The following is a 19,443-nucleotide window of genomic DNA, read 5'->3' on the forward strand; positions in this document are numbered from 1 at the left end:
CCTGTTGTTAAGTTACCATCTAGTGCGTCTCATAGATAACGTTTGTAAAAAAATAAATAGTCATCATTAATAATTTTTATATTAAAAATTTGTATATACAATTAACTTCGTTCAAACATTACAAGTTTGTATATCACAACACAGAAATTTAAAAGAATCACATTCGCGAGTCAACATAAAACTCGAATTAAAATTGAACACAAATAAAAGATGTGCATATAGTCAAACAGTACAACACTAAATTATACCAGGCATCAATAGTGCTCTTTAATAAAGTTTATCAGCCCGTTCGTAGACGCGTCGTGAGTTAGCACCGGGTTGTTGTCTTGCAATTCTGGCTCGATTGCTTTCGCTAGCTGCTTCCCCAACTCCTCGCTATAAGAAAACAACTTTAAAATCGGGTGTGTAAGTAGAACAAACCACAAGCAAAATTAACATACTAGGAATTGTTATGAAGCACAAAGTAGGGATAATATAAAACAGGATAACATAAACAATGTTCAAGAAACAAATGAAAATAAAAAAAAAATAAATACAAATTTCTGTCACAGCTCTAATATCAGTTTCATAAATTCGCGACTTCAAATTTTAACAAAAAATCGTCCTTAAATTCCTTTTTATTATGGATTATTAAAAAAAAAGAAAAAAGACACTATTCAAAAAGAATATGGTAAAATCCAAAAAAAGCAAATAATTAAATAAGCCATAAAATAATGTCATGCAAAGCTAGCGAAAAGTTCTCCAATGGCGAAGTCGAGGCGAGAACATTTTCCTTAATAAACATTGACATAAAATTTTGTGTTATGTAATCATGAGTTTTCCCTGTTTTCCTATAATTATTAATTAATTGCACCAAATATGTAACTGGAAGCAATTCTTCGTTGCATTTGTTGATGCAATGTCAAAATTTTAAAGATTTTGACTGATTGAAGTTGGTGTACCCTATGAACGTTTTAGGACCCAAATTAAAAAATTAAATTTAAAGGACCAAAATAAAACGTATATCTTGTAATTAACGTCAATCATTGCCTGGTAATCAAAGTGATGATATAAATAATAAATATATTTGAAAGACATATAATTAAGACATAAAAATAAAAGGCAACGATAAACGTAAAAAAATCAATGATATAAACACAAATTACAAATTCTCAACAAGTTTCATTAAGAATTCGCTAATGGACCCCTTGCCTTTGGGACAGTCAGCCGACGTTGAGGTTCACAAAGTGATGTTTAAGGTATCTATTGCTCTTAAGCTAAAATATTGATATAAATAAAGTAAAAAAGTTTGTTCCCATTAGGTCTACAAGCTTGAAGTCAATTAGCCAAGATTTTCCTTAGTCAACCCTCGGACTAATTTGTACAGACTTGATTCTGATCCAAAGTAAGGATTAATAACAAAGAATACAGACTAATTACCGAAACAACAAATTTAGCTGCTCCTGTTGCATTGTAGAGTGCTAATATCAGTCATCTAATGTCCTTTAAATTTCCTACTTTATTTTATATAAGGCGCCAGATGTTACACTGTCAGCGGCACTAGTAGTTTTGAATCTCATCTCCACATGTCAAACTGCCGGTGGCGCAACTCTTACCGAGTTTCCCATTCTCTTTAAGTCGCACATTAAGGATAAAATCATAATATGTGCATTTACTTGACTTTAAGTTAGATCAGCACCATCTGTTGTAAACTATAAGAGGGTGTAAACATAGGAAATCACTTGATAATGATCTTAAAAATTTACATGATGCTGGCGTATTAAGCAAGTCACATATTTATTTTCGTCTAGGGGGTAAACAAAGACGTTGTAGTAATTTTCGTTAATTACCGAAATTAATTAAACGTAGCTGTGTTACCACTTTACGTTAATTAACGTGAAGTTCGTTTCCTTTCTTTTCATTCTTTCTTATGCAAATTAATTAGTTTGCTTGAGTTTGGTCCTTAAACAAACGTATTTTATGAAACTGAACGCTCGAGCCAGATTTTACAGCCCAGTTGTAGTTTTGTATCTCTTTGTGAAATAAAAAAAAACAACAATTGGATGAATTTTCAATTAAATTAATCATCTCAGTTAAATTGTTCAAAGTCAATTCAACCAATCAAAGCATTCGATCCAATTTATTGAATTTATTATGAGCTGATATCTCTGTAAGACCTAGCAACGATCAGAACCTATAACTACTGAAAAGGTCATACTACAACTACTACTAACAAATCACCGCAGCACCAAGCCGCTTTATGCCCGCACACCTAGCCAAGCTCCTCCTTCATCCCAATCTATCCAAACCTCACTCTTTACACACTCCCAGGAAGTTCACATTTTTCTCAAATCTATGTTTATGACATCCTCTCACCGCGGACCACAACCGCGGACGATCCACCACACCGCGGACGATCTGCTTTCCCATTAGTTACACTACAGAAAAACAGAATTTACTTTAAAAACTTTTCAGTCATATTTTTCACTTTTTTATAGCCTATATCTATTCTCATAGTTCCAAGTCATTCTGATTTTTACAGATTCACAGATTTTCACGTTTTTAACTTATTTACCCATTTGGAACAAATACACATATATAAAAAAGACAATTGGTTTTATATACAAAAACAGTTGTAAACTAAATAAAATTGCAAAAAATAAAACTATTATTCCCAAAGGGAAATAGGAACGACGACAACTTACCCCCAACGATCAAAGGAATTGATATCCCATAAAATTCTTTGCACAAATATGCTATGCTTGTACATCGCTAAAAAGAAAAGAAATTTATTTAGCAGTAGAGTCCTTCCGTTACCTATAATAACTAACGCTGCTCAAAAAGGTACTACCATTTTATGGCTCGCTCGAATGAACCTTCTGGGAATAATCTAGCACCACGAATTAAGCGCGGAGTGGGAGTTGTGCTGACCTCGATTCAGTGTCGGATTCAATTTTCTTTATTGCGTTCAGCGCTTTTCGCTGCTTGTACTACTTATCTCTGCTTAATCAGATTGCCCTACACCAGTGCTGGGCTCCCCTGGAGTCCCCCCATGAAAGAATTCTCCCTGGAAAATTCCCACTTTTCCACCCATTACAGCTTTCTGTTTTCAGTTATATGGTTTTTTGGTTTTTGCAGGGTATTAAGAGTTCACGGGTAAGAAATTTGGGCGTTAATTAAAATAAAAAGAATACAGTAATTTTAACCCTTAAGTCTTATTTGGGCCACCCCGAAGAAACTTTCTAGTCGACGGACTTTTTTGGCCATATGGGGGAATTGGCAAAAAAAATCTGTATGTTAAAAAACTTTTCATTTTATAACTTGGTTCTGTTTAATAATACACTTATATAACTCTAAAACTTATTCAGTGGCAATTTTCCGTCATTTCAGAGCATTGATTCTTATGTAATTCCGAGTTCGAAGTTTACTTATTATTTTTTTTTTAATTTAAAGCTTTTGACACTAGAATCTACTGAAGAAGTATAAGTATCCAAATTGACTTCTGAAGTGCTCATTAGGAAAAACTTCATTTTGAAGGGCTTCAAGTAACTAAACAATCTGCAAGATAGGGAATTATTTAAAAATAGTTGAGTTTTCATATTTCTTCACGCTGGGCAGGACTTTTACGGATCTTGGTCCGTGTCAGGAATGTTAAAATGCCTCGTTAAGAAAGGCAATAAGATTAGCTTCAGTGAAAACACGCTTGAGAAAAAAAAACACATCAAAAAACAAAAAAATACATCAAAAAACACAAAAACACATCAAAAACCACACACTTGAGAAAAAAAACACATCAGGGTTGCTAGCCCGTTTTTAAAAACCTTGAAAAGTAACTCAGTACATGAACTTTACCGTCCGTGTTATGCTACGTTCATTAGAGGATTTTCATGTCAAGATTGGTAGAGATGGGGATACAGAGTATCCCCAAATATTGTGTTAGAAGATAAAGCCGTAACTCTTATAGACTAATGGAATTTTTTAGCTATAAGAATCTAGCTATAAGCAATATTATGTTTAGTAATAAAATAGCCCACAAGTTAACATGTTATTCAAATGATTGTAAGACAGCTAACTTTGTTGATTATTTTATTATAAATGCAAGACTAGTAGGCAAGATAAATATTACATTCTAAAAACTATAGGAATGATGTTACTGGTATTATACGAATTGCTTAGGACACCCCCCTGACTGACCCTGTCTCAAACAGTAATCTGATCAAAATAAAGTTCTATTCGGCTTTCTAAGGCTAGAATGAGAGAAAGGCCAATATTAAATTGGCCAATTGAGATGACTATGATGAGTTTTGTAGATAAAGGATGACAGATTGTGGAGATTGCCTTCTTCAGCCAACCACCCAAGGCCAAAAAAGGCAATGGGTGGCCGTTTTGCCAACGCCAACCGAAAAACAGGTCGTCCTCAAATGAATTGGGATAAAGTTCTCATGTGCTATTCTGTTTTTTTTTTATTTCGTCCTTGTTCATTCAATCTACGGTTACAGGGTCGAGATAAAAGTGACTCATGGCAGAATGTAAAGGAATATATAATTTTGGCTTTTTTGCTCGATAGGGGGCTTAAGGCTAGAATATAGTGGAACTGCAGCCAAAATGTTTTAACAACAATAAGTTTCCATGAAGGAAGAATGGTTTTCATAGCATTTTCTCCTGTCAACAGCGTAAATCCTTGAATTATACCCAAACGCATGCTTTTATGGCCAGAAAATTTTATGGCCAGAAAGAGCCGTCCTGGCCGAGTGGGTTGGTGCGCTGGATTTGGGATCCCTTGTCTGAGAGGACGCGGGTTCGAATCCCAGTGTACCCAATTCTTCAGTTTGGGACGGGGGTCAGTGGCGTGACTCTGTAAGCTTAGCCAGAGTCGACCCGGCTCTAAATGGGTACCTGGAGAAATCTGGGGAAGGTAAACAGGAAGGGTGTGCGACAGCAAAGGATGGCTGGCCCCCAACCCCCCATTGCACTTCCTGGCTGAAGGGCCAAGAAACGGAGATCAGCACCGCCGGTACGGACTGTAAAGTCTAATGCCGTATCCTTTACCTTTACCTTACTTAGTTTAAAATCGTGACAATTGAAATGTAGTCAGTTAACTTGGTAACAGCATTACAAAAGTTGAAGACAGATTCTTTTGCATAAAATAGATCGCTGTGAAGATTAAAGCATGAAATTAAAAATGAGTCTGTGAAGAACCAGGTTAAGAGTTTGAATGGAAGAGTTTTTTTTTTCATTTTGTTCAGACTTATAATGTACTAGTCTTATTCGAGTTCTTGTGAAGCAAACATTAGGCAGAGAACATCCCCATTATTTAGTAAGTTGCATTTATATCAATTTCTGGATTTTCCGTCTATTCTGTCACTTGTCTTTGTTTTTCTACTCTAAGCTAAACCGGTTTTTCAGTGAGTTAATGGATGAAGAACTGGTAAATATGAAGAAAGTGAACATATAAGTAAATGCCATTTCATGTGCTCTTTCTGAATATAATCGCTTTTCTTGCAAATTCGATTTTAAGCCCTTTTAGGACCCTTGAAAATAACAATATCATTCTGTATGTTTTTGGTATAAAAATGGGTTATAACAATTGTTTCAAGCTTACTATTAATTGTAAATTTATATGTTGTGAATGGTAACATTGATTTGTCAAGATTAAGTTGAATAACGAGCAAGAAAACTAAAACCAAACCTGTCATCTTTTCTTCTTATTCTGTTATTCTTCTTATTTTATGTTATTCTCTTACTCTTATTCTTTTTATTAACTGTCGTTTCACCAATATGTCAAAAATGTCAAAGCCGACAGACAAAACATGGCGGATAGAAAAATAATTTTTTTTTCAAATTTTGTATCGAACTTAATCATGATAAATCAATCCTCGTGGACTATTTAACTTTAAAAATGAATTTATTGTCAAAAAGTAAGTTTGGAAACAATGTTTTAAGCCTTTTCTATACCCGAAAACTAGAAATTTTTGGATCTTTTTTAAGGGCTCAAAAAGGGCTTAAATTTGAATTTGTAAGAGAAGCGATTATTATATTCTTAAAGAACATAAAAGAAACGTGAAGTGGTATGTTCATTTAATTCGTAAGTCATTTACCCTGTAATTTTGTTTTGGTTGGGGAAGGGCAGGTTTTTTTTTTCACGGTGTACAAAAACAGTTTAAAATCCACTTTAAAAGGGGTGCCTTGAAATACGCCCTTTTTTCCTCAAAAGAACCCTTTAGTTAGAACAAATAAAGACTTGACAATAAATAAATAAAACAGGAAAGTAACATGAACTTATCCTGTAATATGAACATCGAAATATTTACCAAAGAACTGAACACGGGCATATAATTCGTAAGTCAACTATCCTGTAATTTTTATTTCGCTGGGGAAGGATAGTTTTCTTTTAACGGAGATACAAAAAAACAAGTTTAAAATGCACTTTAAAAGGGGTGCCTTGAAATACATCCTTTTTTTACGCAAAAGAACACTCTAGTTAGAACAAATAAAGACTTGACAATAAATAAATAAAACAGGCCAAGTAACATGAACTTATCCTGTGATATGAACATCGAAATATTTACCAAAGAACTGAACATAGGCGCTATAACATAAAAGTACCAATTTATTTGCAAATATATTTGTTACAGCTGGTAAAGCATTTGCTATTATCAACCGTCTGTATTTGGCAAATTTACTATTTATTTCAGCATTGCACTTGCAAAATTTTAGCACCAAGAGCAAAGGATTAGGGGAATATGGTGCCCCCCCATTCGTAGAGGTTTATTTAGTTTTATTTAGTTTATTGCACTAAACTTGATGAAACTTATATATTTAAAATCAGTATTAAAATCTAATTCATTTGATGTATCTACTGGTATCAATTGCATTTTTTATTGTTTTGGTTACTATTGAGCCAAGTCACTCCTTAGAGTTCGTTACCACGAACTGTTTGATAAAAAGGATCTTGTCTCAATGAACCAACAGGAAGAATTAAATAGTGGCTAAGAACATTTCAATTTATTAAGCCTACTGGTACCCCAAAAAAGCTATTAGCAAACGTAAATCTAGACAGTTTGACCAAAAAATTAAATATCCTGCAAAAAAATATAATCTTAACAAAAACCACACCGTTAACGTCTGCATGTCTAAGAGCTCACCCAGCGGATTTTCCGTCTCCTAAGTACAGAAATACACAATTTTATATTTTTATGGCATGATCTTAATTTATTTATATTTTTTTGATTTTTGTTATTGTTTTTTTTTACTAAGTGTTAGTTGCATCAAACCACCCTTCAAATATTTTCTTAAGTAGTTTCATTCAAGTGAAAATAGTAAGTTCTGGTGTCACAAGTAAGAATCAAAAATAATTAGTGGGTGGGCTCCCTTATGCGTGTTATTTTTCACCCCACGTCCTTGTAAGAAAAAATAAGGATGCGTCAAAATTTTCAAATACCTTGATTTTCGGTAAAATTTACGTTTTAAATTTACGTTTAAAATTTACATTTTAGAATTAAAATGGTGAAGATTTACGCATCAAAACAATCTTTATGTGCATTACAACCAACAGAAAAATTATATAAATTTTTTTTTTCTATTAAGAATAGACCGATGATGGAGCCAGGGGACAAGCAAAGTCTTCATTTTGATGTCCTTGGTTCCTTAAAAAGTGTATACTCTTAGAGCCGTTCCAAGGGTTGGTGGTACCCGGGAAAAAACTAATTACAGCGTCCCTACCGACACAAATAAAACCAAAAAACGCCGAATCACAGTGACAAATTTGACCAAAGTGGGCAGCCCCCCAACTATGGCTCCCCAGCCACAGAGCCCAGGGCAGCTTACTTAAGACAGAGCTATTCTCCTCAAATCTCTTAGAAATCGTTCAAATATCCCAATTATATCTGACGGGAAAGATGTAATGCCAGAAGTTAAAATAGTTCTTAATCATATGGAAGTTTTTTATAACTTGACAACTTAATAGTTTGTCAGGAATTGACAACTACAGGAATTTTACCGGTCGTGAAGATTTAACTAATATTGCCTTATTTTTAAACTGAAAAAATACGAAGAAAAGCCAAGCGCTTGGTGGCGTTGGTGTTTTTTTTTTTGTTTCGTTAGCGCCAGTTTTAATGCGTGCAAGTTGATACCACCCTTTGCCCTATACGTTCCTACTTTATTTTTTCCCATGTAGGAACTTTAAAGTTCCTACTTTATTTACCACGATCATTATGGAACCGAAGATTAATTAGTAAATATCAGGCAACGGATATTTTTCTCTCAGTGGAAAAGCTAAGTTTAAATTTAATTGATGAAGCTCCCTTCTGTCATGGTCCTAACAATCATCTTATCCGCCTCTTTTGCTAAATTGTTATTTCTTTTTTCTTGTGTTTGTGTTCTTTGTTTTTGTGCTTTTTGTGTTTCTTTGTATTATTTGCAGTTCTTTGTTTTTCTCTTTGTATTCCACTTTTTCCCTTTCGTAAGTGGGTAAGAAATAAATAACTATTATTATTATTATTATTATTATTATACCACTATGATAGTGAAAGATAAATTCCATACATTTTTCGGTTGAAATGAGGGAAAAGCTGAATTTTTGGCTATTTGCCATAACCGTGCTTTGAAGAAATTTTACCTTTTCTTATTACTATTAAATTTTCCTGAACCACACCTTTAATGGGGTGCTCAGTAGGTTGCTAGTCCTTTGCAATCTAAACGTGTACTGAATCTTTACTTGAAGGTATCAACAGATGGCATCGAAGGAATAAATCTCTAGAAGATAGTTTCAGTTAAATAGGTAGTGCAGAACAGATAAGGCTATTTCAAAGCTGAGGAAACTCTGTCCTATGTGTTTTCTCCTTCAGGTAATGTGAGTGAGCTGATCATTGATAGCTTTAGAATGGTGAAAGTTTAAGAAAAATATGCCCTATAGATCCAATCTGTTTTTAGTTTCGGAAGTTAACTTAGTTTAGAAAGTTAGTTTTTTTTCAAGTAGTTTCTCGAAGTTTACTCTTAGTATTTTAGAAAGTTTAAAGAAATTTAGAAAGTTTACAAATAAAATTATTTTAGGCCCATGCCAGGGATATCGAAAGGTGCCATGATGCGATGTTTAGAGGTGATAAGATAAACTTCACCGAAGACAGGGCTGTTCTTCACATAACTCTTAGAAACCGTACGAATAGCCCAATTCATATCGACGGGAAAGATGTTATACCAGATGTCAACGGAGTTTTAAATCACATGAAGGAGTTTTCAAACCAAGTTATTCATGGCCAATGGGTTGCCTACACATCAAAACGAATAACTGATGTTGTTAGTGTCGGAATTGGAGGATCAGACCTGGTAAGTGGTGTTTACAGGTATTAGTTATATGACTTGAGGTTGAGTCGGGATCTTTGGTTATTGATTTATTGAACCTGCAGATACTATTTACTACTCACTGTAGCACCAACACGTTTGAGGCCGACAGCTACGCACACTCCTCCTATGTCCCAATAAATCGGAATTTTGACCCTTTTCACCCTTCAAGGTCAAGCCTTGACTTGCCATCAAATTCTTATTTCTTTATATTCTTTCTTAGCCTACAAAAAAAAACAATTCCTTTTTAAATCAATATTGGGAAAACTGAATTTCAGACCTTTTGTACCGTAAAGTCATATTCTTGGCTGGAACTGGAATACATCTATGTTCAGGATTCTGTATGTAGACTTAGTGGAATTATTGTGTCTTGGTAAGGCAGATTCTTTAATCAAGTCTCATAAGGGATAACAGCGAGGTGTGGGGACCGCCAAACAGGATCAAAAAATGTATAATATATTTTTACAATTTGTATTAATGTTTTGATGGCTATACCATCTAACATTTCTTGAAGTATGTTGCATTTTCAATAACAATTCATATTGACTGCTCCTTTGTCCGAGGGGTGGATCTCGATTCCTGGTGTGGCAGTCTATTTGGTTTGGGACGGGGGTCAGTAGTGTGACAGTAAGCTCGGTCGGAGTATGGCTGGCCCAGCCCTCCACTTCACTTCTTGGCTGAAAGGCCTTGAAACGTAGATCAGTACTGCGAGTTTGGACTTTGAAGGTCATGGACTGTATCCTTTACTCTTTTTTATATTGAGTGCTGTTTTTTATATGGATGCTATTGAATGTGCATATTTATTTCAAAAACTAATTCTGATAAAAATATGCTTTATATCAAATGACGATATGTTTGTCGCGATCAACAAAAATGAAGCATTTAAGAATATATTTCTGGACTATCGTTTCCATATATTTTTTTTGCATTGTTACGTGGTTTAACCAGCATTCACATAATCCTTCCCCTGCCCTTAAGCATGCTAGAGTGAGGTCGAAGGTGTGCATAGAATATGCGAACAAGAGCAAGCACAAGTTTGGTTTGACGCAGTATTAATACAACACAGCATGTGTATTAGACAGTAAAGAAAATCTGTTTTTATGGCACTTGATATTTACCAAGTGACATATAGCGATTGCAATTTCTGTCGGTCTGTTGGTCCCGGTTTTGTTAGTTTGGACACTTCCAGATAAGCTAGGACGATGAAATTTGGCAGGCGTATCAGGGACCAGGCCAGATTAAATTAGATATATTATAGATTTCCACGATTTGACCATAAGGGGGGGGAAGAGGGGTGACGGAAGCACAAGTTCGCCTTGAGTTATTGCAGTATCAATTCAACACAGCGTAAGTACTAGACAGTAAAGACAATTTGTTATAGAAATGGGACTCATCCATGGGCGCCCATAAAGGGGAACAGGGAAGAACCATCCCCCCCCCCTGCCTGAATGTTGCTGCCTTATATGTTCGCTTTGAGATTTCTAGATTTCGTTTTTGAGAAAGTAAGATTATACTAGTTTATGTTGGTTTAGGTTAAATTTAGTTATAAGTATCAGAAATAAGTTAAAAATATGTTAGCCTAACCAAACCTAATCTAACCTAATCTGTCATCAGCAAACCTTGTATTAAGCTAAAAAAAAAGTTGCCTGGCAACTCTGACTAAATCCAAGGAGCCAAAAAAATATTTCGGACATTCACAGGTGAATGTCGACATTCGTCAATTTCGGGACATTCACATAACATATAGATTGAACAAACAGTTCTTTTAAAAATCAGCCTTCAAAATCATACGAAAAAATTGAATGAATGAGGGGTTGGCAACATCTCCAGAGCTTTTACGAACAAGGTAAAAAGTAGAAAGTAGTTCTGAAATGGAATTAGTAGTACGAGAGGGTCGAAATATCGTGAGTGGCCCAAGTGATGGATATGTAACAAACGTGAAAGGTGTGTACCTAACTGCGGCTGTAATAATTAAAAGGATGACATATGCGGTTTTTGGTCTAAAATTAGTTAAGTATGTGTTGTGGGTAAACTCATCAGGAGGAATCGAATAGTGGAGTCAGAATTTCCCTATCTTGTGCAGTTATGAAGACAGAAATATACATGCGCCAATTTTGACAAAAGAGAAGGAATAACGTAGGGACCTGAAATAGGTTTCCTTTTTTTTGTCAAGGAACAAGAAGACACGCCATAAATGGATTAATTTTCAATTTGCTTAGAATACTTTTTTCCTTTTTTGGCACGAAAAAAGGAGATATACGTCATTAAATGAAGTTGTTTGGAATTCGCTCGGAATACTTGAATCTAATGTATATCTGTGAAAAGACCATAAAACGTTGGTTTAGAATATCCATTTATCTTTATCTCCCTTTATCTCCATTAGTCCATTCATCACTCTTAGTCTCTTTATACCCCTTTATCTCCATTGGTCCTCTCATCTCCCTTAGTCTGTTTGTATCCCTTTATCTCCATTAGTCCCGTCCTTCAGAGGGATTACCGTCGACAAAATTTTTCTGTTTTTTGACTCTCCTAAAAATTCATCATAGCATATCATCATAGCATATCAATTCATCATAATCATAGCATATGTCGTCCTTTTAAATATCACTGCCGATTGGGGTGAAGGGTCAAACTTTCGGGTTAGTTGATCAAGTTACCTTTTAGCTAGCTTGAATTGAATATCAAGAATTTCTTCAATAACAGAAAAGATTATATTCAAGTACATTTAAGACGCCCAGAAACTTAATAATAATAGCAATAATAATTGATTGTAAATCCGCTTATAGAGAAAATAATAAAAAAACTTTGGACCGAAGTAAAAAATTAAACACATGAACAAGGTCATTAAAAGACACAGCTATTTAAATCTCAGAGGAATTTCGACGGCACGTCGAAAAACAAGGTTTGGTCCTTTTCAATCGACCCTTTTTCTAAATCAGGGATAAACAAAACTGGATATATGTGTAAAGACGATTTGGTCCTATTAAATCGAACCTTTTTCTAAATCATGGACAAAAAGAAAGAATATATATGTAAAGACGATTTGGTCCTTTTCAATCGACCCTTTTTCTAAATCAGGAACAAACAAAACAGAATATATGTGTAAAGATGATTTGGTCCTTTTCAATCGACCCGTTGATTTTTGAATTAAAATGGAATAGTTATGGGCATCAAATCATGGTTAATTGTAGAAAAAGCCAAGACAGATAGTTCATTGAATGAGAAAAAAAGCCTGGCATAAAATCCCCCCCCCTTTTTTTTAGGATTGCATAAAAAGGAGGTTAGTTCATTTGTTAATAGATACATCAGCAAGACAAGGTACTTGCTGAAGCAGCCAACTACAGTGACATGATCTGACACTGGCACGTGGTGAATTGAGCCCATTTTCGCTTCTTTCCAAATTGCTTTCGCTAGTACAGTTTTTTATTCAACGATATTGCCTTCGAAAGTGTAAATTTTACCTATAATAGCTATATTTTTATGCTGTGATCATTGCCAAGTGGTTATTTTCTTTATGTTTTGTAATTCAAATCGTTGTAAGAAATGTCTGTGATTCAAGAAAGTAAAAGTTTGATACTTAAGTGAGTTACTTTGTCCATAGGCCTACTTATTAGCCATTAGCAGCTGGCTCAGGAGTCAGGCCTCCCTTCCCCTTTTCCGTTATTTCCTCCTGTTTTGTTTGGTTTTCATGGTTCTCGTTTTTTTTCCATCATTTTAGGTGTCAGTTTCGTGATCAGCAGATAGGAAAACCCCAAAAAACACCTTTCAAACTGATTTCTACCCCTGACTTCAATTGTCCCTTTTCTTCCCCTCTTTTTCCCCGTTATGGTGGGGCTCAAGTTCTTTATTTCATTTTAAATGTCAGTTTCGGGATCAGCAGATAGAAAAACCCCAGAACATATTTGAAAGTGCTTTCTAACCCTACCCTGTATTTTTACATATTTCCCCTCTTTTTTTCCCCCGTTTTCCGCAGTACTTTTATTCTATACTGAATTTCAAATGTCATTTTCGTGATCAGCGTATGGGAAAGCCCCATAAAACTCACTTTGAACTACTTTCTGGGCATGTTCGGCAGTTTTCCCAATTTCTAGCTTTTCCCCTGTTTTTCGGGTACTCGCCCCACTTGAATATATGGGGACTTTTAGCATGTTGTACAGAATTTTTTTTTGATTATTTTGGTACGATTTTCGTTTATATTGCAATTTTATCCGGGTTCGATCCTTTTTTGAGCTAAAAGTCCTGGAATATGTGTGAACAACAAGGCAATGAAAATTGCCAATTCCCACGATTGACGAAATTGCCTATCACAGCAACTTCTTGTGTGTTAACCTAAGGTTAAAAAAATGAAAGCAGGTCAAACCAAACTTAAACAAACGCGTTTTACTTGTTTTAAATTATCGTTTTGTTAACTTTTTGAACTGTTTGAGACATTTAAGATCCCCTGTTAATTTTTTTACGTCTCTTCGGAAGTTCACTGTAATGCAGAGAACATTTGTTAGTGGGCCTTTGTCATTGACTGTCAGCCGACACTAAGAATCTCAACATGATTTTAGGATAAAGAATCCCCTTAACGTGGTACTTAAGAAAACCAAATGTCTTTGGTAGATTGCCATAATAGGGAAATTTAGTAAAAAGTATTTAGAACGACTCAAATCTACCCATTTTTTTTTAGATTCTTGTGATTCAATTTAGGATCCATATTTAGGAGGAAAAATGCTTCAATGCATATTTCATTTATATTTATTTATTTTATTTTGAAAAACAATGCTTCGATGCATAAAATTTCTGTTTTTTTTTCTTTTTAGGGTCCCTTAATAGTAACAGAAGCACTTAAAGCAGATGCTGTTGGTCCCCAGGTCCATTACGGATCAAATGTTGACGGCACTCATTTGGCAACGACCCTGGCTAAAGTGAACCCGGAAACTACTCTGTTTATCATCGCATCTAAGACCTTTACTACACAAGAAACTATCACTAATGTTTCTGGAAAAGGGGAGGGATGTAAGTTGTCTGTATGTTGATTTGCAAGTGTTGTTGTATAAATGATTTACTAGTGTGGTGTGTAAAGAATTATTTTACAGACGCGTGCACCTCTTTTTTTTGCGGGTCAATAGAAAAAATTATTTTTTCTTCTGAGTAAGGAGTCCCTTGAAATTTAGGTTTGTTGTGTGGGGTACGAGTGGTTGGGGACTCAAGTCATCTCTTCGAGCACATTCCTGCTGATTTGTACTTATATTTGATAATCAAATGGTAATTAATTTGCTTATAGCGAACATTCTTCTGAGACTAGGATTACCGAAAATAGGAAACTGCCGGGCAGAAGTAACTAACCTGACTTTTTTCAAATCTTGTTTTTGTGAATTGGAGACAATGCAAAAGCTTGGTTTCCAATTTTGCAAAAGCTTGATTTATGGAAAAGCCAAAGGACGTAAGTTGTCTTTTCTTTGATTTGCAATTGTTGTTGTATAAATGTTTTGCTAATGTGGTGTGTAGAGAATTATTTTACTGACGCATACACCCCGTTTTTTATATTAATTTTTTTTTGGTGCGGGTCAATAGAAAAAATTAATTTGTTCTTCTGAGTAAGATGTCCCTACAAATTTAGGATTTTTTGAGTGGGGCGCGAGCTGTTGGGGGCTCAAATCATCTCTCCGAGTACATTCCTGTTGATTTGTACTTATATTTGGTAATCAAATGATAATTAATTTGCTATGAAATAGCAGATACTGGTCTAGTGAACATTCGTCTGAGACTAGAATTGCCGAAAATAGGAAACTACCGGGTACGATTTGAATTAAAATGGGACAGTTGTGGGCATCATGTCATGGGTAGTTGTAGAAAAAGCCAAGGCAGATAGTTAAACTGAGTGAGAGGCAATTCTGGCGTCAACTCCCCCTTATTAGGATTGCATTAAAATGATATTAGTTCATTTGTTAATAGATATGTCTTATCTATTATCCGTCCATGAATCATTCCTAGGGCTTGACCTGACTTTCCTTCAAATATCGTTTTTGTAAAGGGATGTCAAATTGAACAAGGGATTTGCAAGTAGTTTTAACGGTTTCATCAAAACATTCTTGATTGGAAAAATAAATCATGGACTGTATTTGGATTTATCTGTTTTGGTTCGTCGATAGGTTTAAGACAGATTGGTCCAAATTATTGGTCAAATAAGGTAAGATTGGTTATAGAGTAGAATATATTTATTCACTACAATAGCCGGAGCTAGCATTAGCATGTCATGACAAAAATAATTTATACCTTCAAAAACATTTTTTAGAATTCAGAAACATTGTCTTCAAAACATTGTTTTAGAATTCGACTAAAAAAATTGAAACAAATTTCAGGAATTTTTTTTTTCAATATAATAGTGATTGAAGATAACCTTAATCAGAAGTAGGAGCTTACAAAGTATACTACTACTACTAATAACTCACTGCAGCACCAAGCCGCCTGAGGCCAACACAGCTACGCACGCTCCTCCTCCAACCTAATCTATTTAAAGCCTCCCTCTTTACACCCTCCCAGGAAGTTCCCATTTCCTTTAAATCTTTATTTATGACATCCTCCCAACCCAGACAAGGGCGACCTGCTTTCCGTGTAGCCCCAGACGGTTGGCCAAAAAGGACAAACTTCGGTAATCTGTCATCCTTCATCCGTAGAACGTGGCCTAGCCATCTCAACCTTTCTTTCATTATAGCCCCAGAAAGCGGGATTGAACCACACTTTTCGTACAACCTACTGTTTGAAATACGGTCAGTCAGCCGGGTACCCAGAACAATCCGTAGGCAATTTCTCTGGAAAACTTCTAGGAAATTTTCATCTGCTTTTCGGAGTGCCCATGCTTCAGAGCCATATTTGACCACTGTCATCACTGAAGCTTCCAATATTCTAATCTTGGTTTGTAGGCTTATCTTTCTATTTTTCCAAACTTTTTTTTAACTGTGAAAAAACACCCTGAGCTTTAGCTATTCGACTTTTAACATCTTCACTGCTCCCACCATCTTTACTAATAATACTACCAAGGTAACTGAAGCTCCCAACCTGATCAATCTTTTCGTTACCTAATGTCACCTGTTCATCTTCACTTATTCCTAGCCTTAGTGACTTAGTCTTCTTAACATTAATTTTCAAGCCTATTTTAGCACCCTGAACTCGTAAAACCTCTAAAAATTCATTCATGTTGCTCACACTTTCATCTAATATGCTTAAATCATCAGCATAATCTAAGTCCAGGAGCGTTCTTCCTCCCCAGTTGATTCCATGGTCTCCAATTGCCTATGCGTTGTCGAAAAACTGAATTCACTTTTTTACACTATAGCATTTTTTATTAGTCTAATTATTATGCATGTATTATCCAGTTTTTTATTATTAACATATTTTTTTTGCACTTAACAATACCATGATCACTATCAAATTTCTGTCAAAGGTATTAAGAGCACAAAAATAAATATGTCAGCCCCAGGATCCATCTGAGGTCTATTTATGCCTGAAAAGCTCTTTTTTAAGATTTTTCTTTTGCTTGTTTTAAATTATGAAGCTTTTAGAGTTGTATCATATTTTTGTCAGGGTTGCTACGTTGAACCATGTTTTTGATTGAATTCCAAAACTGGTGAATAGCCAATTTTTTTTAAAAAACATATATATGCGAAGCACTCAAACGCACAACGAATTTTTTGGCGAAGCCAGATGTATAGATCACAATCCAAACTTACTAGACATTTATTTGTTTGGTCAGTGGTTTTTACCAATGAATACCACATAGAGCTCAACTCGTGAGAAGAGGTTACTCCAGATTTGTTCTTTCTTTAATTTTAAACAAAGCTAAAATAACGGCTGCTAAAGGTTAACGGCTATTGATTATTCTGCATTTTCTGCTGGTTTTAATTATTAAAAGTTATTTATTGTTAAACTTATCCTTGATAAGTTTTGAATACTTAGTTTGTTCCTGAACCCCAAATTATAGATTTTATCCACCAATTACGAACCGAAATAAATAAGCAAAATAATAACCGAAACTAGTTATTTCAATCCACCACACTTTGTCCATAAAAATTCAAAATATATATAAAATATATATATATGTATATATATATATATATATATATATATATATATATATATATATATATATATATATATATATATATATATATATATGAAATATAACCGTTTTTTTCAAGATATTGACTATTTCTAAGATTCTTATATCTGTTGTTTCCTCTTTTTCATTGAAATCTCCCTATCACCAGCTTTGCTTTTCAATGTTTTTGCTTTTCAACCTATCCATTAAAGTTTGTTATAAATGTAAAGCTTAATACATTTTCTGATTTTGCGTAAAAGGCTTAGAGTTGTCTTTTTTGTGACAAGGCATGTTCTAGCAGCCAAAAAGTGCCAGTTGGGAAAAACCAATGAAAAGTGATGCTGGGCTATAAGATGTATTATTAAAAATTATTCTGGCTGATGACGAGTAAATATACAAGCTATTCAAGGATTCCCATAAAATATATACACTTCTATCGTTATTAGTTTTTATATGCAAATAGTGTTAATAGTCTCACAACCAAGAACGTCTTTCCAAATGTCACTTTTCTTGTTCTAAATATAAAAAAGTGAAGTGAGCAACCAAAGAGTACTCAACACTTTCTAATAAGTTTAATTAATTTTACAAACTAAGCTAGACGTTTCAAAGCACCCAATGTGTCTTTTCTCAATTGATGGCCACATTATAATAAATATAATGATAAAATATAGTTTTTATGAATACAGTTTGATATAATAGCCCATAAGTTCCGTTTGATTTTTCACAAAATTTTTTTCCTTCAGTATTCAACCTTTAATCTCTGATAACTTATCCAGCTTTACAAAAAAATCATTCCATACAACATTCCATTCTTCTGGTTTAACCACTATTTTTTTTTTGATTTTTAACATTTTATCAATTTGGCTTTACAAAATTGTATTCGATTGTAGATTTTTGAAGTAAATTTCAGCTTAACTTCATCCAACCCCCCCCCCCAAACTTTTTCTGGATATAGCTTTAGGCTATATGCTAAAGTTTGCTGTTATTTTTCACATTGGCACTGTTAAAGATAATTAAGCACACACAAAAATATAAACCAACGAGATGAGTAAGCTTCTATTGTCCAACCTAGGACTATATCCAGCCATAAGTGGGAGAAGAGGCTAGGATGCAGTTAAACTGAAATCAATTCTGGAAATCCAACAAATATAAATTTTAAACAAATAGAAGCAAAAATTTTGTAAATTTACTGTTCAGCTCAGAAGAGATAAATTGCAGTCTTTTTTTCAAGAAACACAAATGATAACTATAAGTGAAGGAAGTTTCAACAACAATTTTCCCAGAGATTGAAAAGGTCGCCAAAAGAGGCACTTTGCCCAGAGGTCATTTATAACTCTCAGTACCCGAGAGCCGACTACCACACCACCACCGGCATCACAGGTTCTTTTTTTTCGTCCGCCTCCACTCACTCGGGCTGTTAACTGTAACCTGACTTCACATTAATCTGCTCAGATCATTAATTCATTTGCTAGGGTTTTTTGGGTATCAAGGTTTTTATTCTCTTTTTGTTTCAGGTAATTTGAGCCGCGCCTCTCATCATTTATTAATTGCTTATATCACGTGATTAGAGTTATAGATGTCGCTGTTTAAACACAATCACTGGATATAGCAATATAGATGGCTTGGAGCTTAAATCAAGAATCTTTTCATAGATGGATAGAAACAGATTTGAAATGCTACAAATGAAATTAAAATCAACCTTAGTGTTTGCTTCACAAGAACAAGAATCAGTTCCATCTACTTTTTGCAGACATTTTTGAAATTAAATCTCTTTTAAGTGTGTTTGAGTCTTCTCTAAAAGTAGAGCAATTCATTAGAAAGACTACGAATCAAACAGTTTAATTTTATCTTCAAAAAACAGTAGAATCCTCCCTCCCCTCTCCCAGGAACACAAACGAACTGAAAATTCTTGGGTCTTAAGACTTGCAATTCTTGCAAAGACACCATTTTGCGTTATTTGGGTCTTAAGACTTAAGACTTGCAAGACACCATAGCTCATTGCACTTGAAAGATAATCGAGAATATTGGAGAAAAATAGCCCT

At 34.5% G+C, this 19,443-nt stretch overlaps 2 protein-coding genes and 1 long non-coding RNA gene across 4 annotated transcripts in view; 2 read left to right on the forward strand and 1 right to left on the reverse strand.

Moving 5' to 3' along the window:
- The window catches only part of LOC136037763 (glucose-6-phosphate isomerase-like), a 40,548-nt gene extending 21,348 nt beyond the window's left edge, over positions 1-19,200 (forward strand). The window contains exons 1-4 of one of the 2 annotated variants that reach the window (XM_065720569.1): positions 5,170-5,296; positions 9,031-9,303; positions 14,124-14,319; positions 18,916-19,200. In XM_065720569.1, the coding sequence (XP_065576641.1) occupies positions 9,067-9,303; positions 14,124-14,319; positions 18,916-18,965 (483 nt within the window). In that variant the 5' untranslated portion in view covers positions 5,170-5,296; positions 9,031-9,066 and the 3' untranslated portion in view covers positions 18,966-19,200. Of the gene's footprint in view, positions 1-5,169; positions 5,297-9,030; positions 9,304-14,123; positions 14,320-18,915 lie in introns of those variants that run through there. The other variant, XM_065720570.1, reaches the window with a different exon arrangement.
- The window catches only part of LOC136037762 (glucose-6-phosphate isomerase-like), a 130,258-nt gene that overhangs the window by 65,144 nt on the left and 45,671 nt on the right, over positions 1-19,443 (forward strand). The window lies entirely within an intron of this gene.
- On the reverse strand, positions 64-3,347 carry LOC136037759 (uncharacterized). Its single transcript, XR_010620032.1, has 2 exons — positions 2,685-3,347; positions 64-375 (listed from the first exon to the last, which is right to left on the reverse strand). It is a non-coding gene; the product is annotated as an uncharacterized LOC136037759 (long non-coding RNA).

Source organism: Artemia franciscana, chromosome 17 (assembly GCF_032884065.1).
Source record: "Artemia franciscana chromosome 17, ASM3288406v1, whole genome shotgun sequence".
Taxonomy (NCBI): domain Eukaryota; kingdom Metazoa; phylum Arthropoda; class Branchiopoda; order Anostraca; family Artemiidae; genus Artemia; species Artemia franciscana.